This window comes from Macrotis lagotis, chromosome X (assembly GCF_037893015.1).
Source record: "Macrotis lagotis isolate mMagLag1 chromosome X, bilby.v1.9.chrom.fasta, whole genome shotgun sequence".
In the NCBI taxonomy this organism is placed as follows: Eukaryota; Metazoa; Chordata; class Mammalia; order Peramelemorphia; family Peramelidae; genus Macrotis; species Macrotis lagotis.
In genome coordinates, this window is record NC_133666.1 from 125,841,318 (window position 1) to 125,847,317 (window position 6,000).

The 6,000-nt window shown below is 45.7% G+C and overlaps 1 protein-coding gene across 3 annotated transcripts in view; it reads right to left on the minus strand.

The window, feature by feature from the left end:
* Window positions 1-4,048, minus strand: part of RAC1 (Rac family small GTPase 1) — a 47,543-nt gene extending 43,495 nt beyond the window's left edge. For 2 of the 3 annotated variants that reach the window (XM_074201735.1, XM_074201738.1), the window contains exon 1: window positions 3,675-4,048. In XM_074201735.1, coding sequence (XP_074057836.1) covers window positions 3,675-3,709 — 35 coding nt within the window. In that variant the 5' untranslated portion in view covers window positions 3,710-4,048. Of the gene's footprint in view, window positions 1-3,139; window positions 3,335-3,674 lie in introns of those variants that run through there. The other variant, XM_074201736.1, reaches the window with a different exon arrangement.
* Window positions 4,049-6,000: the final 1,952 nt, after the last annotated feature.

Consider the following 6,000-nt stretch of genomic DNA (forward strand, 5'->3'; position numbering starts at 1 on the left):
ACCAGAGATTAAATGACTTGCCTCAGGAAGGGGTGCAACAAATAAATGGTAGAGGCAGTATCTGAATTCAGGTCTTCTGACTCCAAAATCAAAGTCCAAGTCCTAATTATATATACAGGTAAATTTAAGGAGTGCTTCATAAAAAATTAAATGGAAGATAGAGATATCTGAGGTCATCCATTTGAGGATGACTCCATGAAAGACAAAGTCCTTTTAATTGCTAATTTACCAAAAATAAACATGAACCATTGGCCTTGTCAAATATAGTATTTTATGTTATCAAAATATTCCAATTTACATATTTATTGCATCCTCCAGTTAATTCAAATAAAAAATAATGAAAATCAGCTTGGTTAGGTATTCATGTATTATTCAAAATAATGACTCTTAATCTGACTTTAGCTGAGACCTGAGTCCTTCTTAGGTGTGCTTTGTGACTTAGCAAAACTACATTATTGAGGTTCATCAAATCAAGGTGATGGGCAGGATTATCAAAGGAGAAGATCAAAAAACTTAATTTTATTGTATCTAATCAGATTAAAATCAACTGATTCTAGTACAAAGGGAATTATGTAGTATAACTTTTAAATATCCTGGAAAATTAATATTTTGTTTTTAAAAACTAGAGGCTATACTTTATTACAAAACATAATATCTGCAACAGGAGGCTTTCAATTCACTACACCAATTGCTGACACATTTCAGGGCATAAATACCCTTTCACAAAATAAAAAGTCAGTTGTTTGTGAAATTTCAGGGCTGTTTTTTTTTTTAGTGCTGAATTAATTATTAAGTACAAGATTCCACACTAAATTTCTTATAAGAGTCAGGGGCAGCTAGGTGTCTCTGAAGTCAAGAGGACCTGAATTCAAATTCGATCTCAGACAATAATTACCTAGCTGTGTGACCTTCATCAAGTCACTTAACCCCACTGGCTTGCAAAAAACAAACAAAAAAGTCTACACGAGAAAAATTCTGCAAAAAGTGTCAACAATTTAAATATTCTAATAACCTCAGACACATTATTTCATAAATATTTGAATTCAAAAATAGTTTTTCAGCTGAACAAAGGATCTTTTTGAAAGGAATATTTGCTACATTACTTTTCTTAAAAGTAACAAAAATTTATCTGAACGGGATATCAAGATGACATTTCTAAAAAGCATTATTTCTATGGCACCTAGTCCAAATCAAATTAAGATCACAAAAAAATACTAAATTAAAGAGTAAGGGGAATAAAATTCCTAACACACACACACACACACACACACACACACACACACACACACACACACACAGACAAAATCAATTAACTGATCCTTAGCGACACAACAATACTGTGAAGTAGGTGATATTATCCATTTTGCAGAAAAACTGAAGTCAAGGGGTGGAATGAATTAGGTGACCTGCCCAGGGTAGGAAGTGAAGTCAGATCTTCCTGTCTCTCCAGGATAGTCATATTAGAATTCAATCTTTGACTTTCTAGCTATCTCTAGTATCTAGCAACATATTGCAAGTAACAGGCATTCAATATTTTATTTCAAAAACAACATAAAAGCATTAAAAAACCATTGACTTATATTAGGTTTAAATAAACCAATCTAAAACCTGTAGTTTTAATTTTTAAAGAATCTTAAATTACTTCCTCCTCTAGTAAAGTGCTACTCTGATGCCTAATCTTGGCAGGTAAGTAATGCTGGGTTTTAAGGGCTATGCCAGGGAAAGCAAGTTCTGGCAAGCTAAGTTTTAAGTAGCAGGCCTATCGAGGAACTAAGCTGTACAAGATTTTTTCCAATTATTTTCTAGAGGCTCAAGGCTCATCACCAGAAAGTTGATGACAAGGTTTTCTGGCCTTAGTCAGCTTATGAAAACTTTTTAAGTATGAAGGGAGCTTATTTCAGTGGAGGGAGTACATATACCACCGAAATGATAAATCTTTTGAAGTCAAATTACTCATTCTGACTAAATGTGGAACTGACCACAACCAATTGGTTTTAAAAAACTAAAACTATGCCACTTATTAATCTATCACAATAAACCTGTTTTTAATAGTAAAAATAAATTGAGTTAGTTAAAAAAAACTATGCAAGATTAGTGAAAACTTAATCAAATGAGGATCCCAACTTCATGATTAAGATAAACATTTTATTGTACCCAGTTTTCCAGAACTACTTTTCTTTTAAAGGTTAAAAGTATCTTACCAAGTTCCTAGTTCTGTTTTAATATTTGACTAGTTCTAGTCCTTCAGAAACATGCTTTAAAATTGATCATGAAATATTATATTTCAACTAGAAATGTTAAGCAATTTCAAGATACTAGAAAGCTGGGATTTAGTAAAAATATCACTAATAATCTTAATCAAAAAGTCAAAAGCTAAATATAGATCTCAAAAACGCTCACTAAGGTAGCAGCAATTAGTATTGATATTATTAAACCACAAAAACATTCAGATACCAAGGAAAATGTATCCATTTATTGCAAAAATTTCATGAGGCTAATAGTAATTTTTCAGGCATTCTGGCCAACTCTAAATTACACAAGCAATACTGTGATATACAATTTTGTTCAGATTACACTGGGATATTTGTTTCTTGGGTGGGGGTGTGTGGAAGGGGAAGAAATAAGTTGTATAAGGCAAGTCTTGTTTTCCAATAGGCCCAGCAACACGACTACAAATGAAATAAGATGCCTTGAGTCACAGAGAGCAATTTTTTCCTCAGGAAGCCTGTTCTATTACCTCCCAGATTGGGGGGGGGGGGGACACTTTTTGGACACATTGTGTATTCAGGAAAAATTCAGTCTCACCTTCTTTACAAGAACATTAAGAGCTTCCCAAAAGAATAGCACAAAAATCAAAGGTTCCTTGAAGCAAACCAGCAACTGACACTAAAAATCCTCGTAGTTAAAAATTTTAGACCACAAAACCAGTCCCAATACATCACCTTCACTGCAGTCTAAACCCAAGATTACAAAACATTGTTAATCTTAATGAGTTACAATACTAAAGCACTCAATAAGGTATACGGACTTACATTAACTAGAGTTAATATTAAAAGCTAAAAAAGACATTTTTTAAAAAAAATGCCAAATTCGCTACAAGCAAACACAGAGGAAGGGAGGAAGGGTATTAGACACCCACCCTAAGAGATGCATTACATGAAGTTCAAGTTCTGCTTAAAACCAAACTGGGTTTCTGAAGTGAGTAAAAGGGTGGTGCCCACTTTTTTCCTTTGAGCTGGGTAAATCGATCCCTCGCTTTTTAAAAAAAAAAAGGGAGGGGGGGCAGGACCCCAGCGCACCAACAGACCATCCCAGGGGGAAAAGTGAAGTGGGCGAGGCTGGTGGTCTCCCACCCAGCCCTCGGGAGGGCACCGGGGGCAGCCTAAGTAGCGGGGGAGGGGAGTGGAAACTGCCCCCTCTAGAGGCCGGGCTTCTTCAAGGCCAGCCCCGAGACCACGCAGCCCGGGCCCCGCGGGCGCCGCACGGGGCTGCGGCCACCCCACCCCGGCCAGGCCGGCCCCCCGCGCCCCCCGGGGCCCCCCGCGCCGGGCGCCCGCAGCTTCGCCCCACCCAAGCGGCCCGCCGAACCCCGCCCCCGCACGCCGCGGAGGCCGGCCCGGGCCCGGGGAGCGGGCGCGCGGAGGGGCGCGGGGCGGCCTGGGGCAGGCACTCACCCGTCTCCGACCACCACACACTTGATGGCCTGCATCGGGGCGGCTGGCGGGGCTGCCGCGGAGGCGGCGAGGCGGGCGGCGGGAGAGGCGGCGGCTGCCGGGGGCGCCCGGGGCGGAACGGGAGGCCCGACGAGCTCCGAGCGGGCCGCGCCGCGACCGGGACGGGGGAGCCGCGGGGGCGCCGGAACCTGGATGGAGGGGGGGCCCGGGACCGCAGCCCGCGCCGCCTCGCCCCTGAGCCGACGAGCAGCCGATCCCAGGCAGCAGCCACCACCCAAAGCTGGAGGAAAACTGCAGAGAAACAGGAAATGGCCGCTCCACTCACATCCGGCCTCCCCTCCCCCTGCTCCCCGCCGCGCCGCGCCGCGCCGCGGCCGCTCCCTCCGCCCTCCCCGTCTGGGCGGGGCCCGCGCCGCGCTCCCGGGGGGCCCCGCCCCGCCCGCTGCCGCTCTTCCGGGTCCCGACTCCGCCCCCAACTCCGGCTTCCGCTTCGGAAATGCTCGGAAGCGCTCGCCTCCCGCGCGACGCCAGGTGGGCGCGCGCGGCCGACGGGAAGGAGGCTGGGGCGGGGGGCCGAGCGAGGAGGAGGCGCCATGTTTGTGCTCCTGACCCAGTCGGAGCAAACGAGGCTTCCTTGCTTCCTTCCCCACCCGCCGCCGGCGTCCTGGGCCCCACTCACACCCCGACCCCCGCGGGCCTCCGGCAGCCTCGCCGGCGTTTTGCCCCCCCCCCGCGGGGCTGGGGCCGCCAGAATTTTAAGAATGAGACGGTGGCGGCCGGACGCGCCGATGCGGATGTCCTAGCTAAAACAGGCGCGCCGGGGCAGGCGGGCGGGCCCGGCCCACGGTGGCGCGGCGGCCGGCGGAGGCCTCTGCCCCTCACTGCGGCTTGGCCGTGTGACAACCCTCCCCGGCCTCGGTGTCCTCTTGTGTAAAACGGGGTCGGACCCTCGGAGGAACCTTGCCAGCTCCGGAGCCCCGGCCCTGGGAGGAGGCTTCCTGACTCGGGGCCAAGGAGTGCCTGTCTCTGACTGAAAGTAAAATAGGAAAAACACACATATCTACATATATGTGTGTGTGTGTGTGTGTATCTTGATATCTTGCTCCACCGAAGAGTTAAATATATCCAAGACATTTCAAGATTGTAGAAATGAGCGCGTTTTGAAAGACTCCACGCGGGACAAATGCGGAGAGGCGGTGCGAGCCCCGGGGAAATGTAGGGAAGAAAATAAAACGAGGCCTTGCTTACAAAGAGCTAGAATTTTAACCAGTCACCTGACATGAAGTTCTCAATCTGTAAGGCACTGTGCTGGCTTCTCTAGCCACACTGTCCTGGTTGGGGGAATTGGACTACTTAATTACTGCTCCTTTGCAGTTGATTAAACCCAAACTTAGCACCCAATCAGAATTCTGGTAACTTGGGAGCTGACACCCCTGCCTTCTCCCCCTACTTCCCCTGCCTCCCTTTTTTTTTTTAAATTAGGACTTTTTTTTTTTTGCAAGACAGTGGGGTTAAGTGGCTTGCCCAAAGCCGCACAGCCAGGTAAATTATTAAGTGTCTGAGGTCGCATTTGAACTCAGGTCCTCCTGACTCCAGGGCCGGCGCTCTATCCACCTAGCTGCCCCTCCCCCCGCCTTCCCTACGGAATACAGCATTTATTAGCAGGCTTTCCATTCCAACTCCGTCCAGGACTTTAACTTACCCCTAGATTCTCTCTCCAACCCTGTAACTTCCACTTCCTCAATCTTATTCACCTCCCAAGGCTTACTTCTCCATTCCACTTCAACCAAACACAGAGCTGGGAATACCCTTGATGTTGTTATCACCCACAAGTGTTCCACTTCCATGTTTGTGAATTCTGGCATTCTTTTATCTGATAATAATCTTTTTAATCATTCTGTATTTCCTTCTGCCTTCCCTAAACCTGTTCTTTGAAAAGAACTCTTTCTTTCCATAAGACCACAGTCCTGCCAGGGCAAAATCACTTGACCATTATTGTACTTCTCAGACCATCTTCCTTTTTTTTTTTTAACACTTCATGTTAAACACTTCAACTCTAAATTATCCTCTTTGCTCTACTCTTTTACTCCCTTTTCCTTTCACTGTTCATTCCTGGCCAAGACCCAACTCATAACCGTTCCCATTGTCTGCTACTTCTATTCTTAGACAAGAGTTGTCAAACAAAACTGGAGAAAATCCCTACTATGGTGACTGGATTGAATGCAAATTTATATTACATAATCTTAAATGGTTCCTCAGTGCAGCAAGGCCATTTACACCTCCCTAACGGATTCATTATCACATCCACTACAGTGCCTATTCTAAA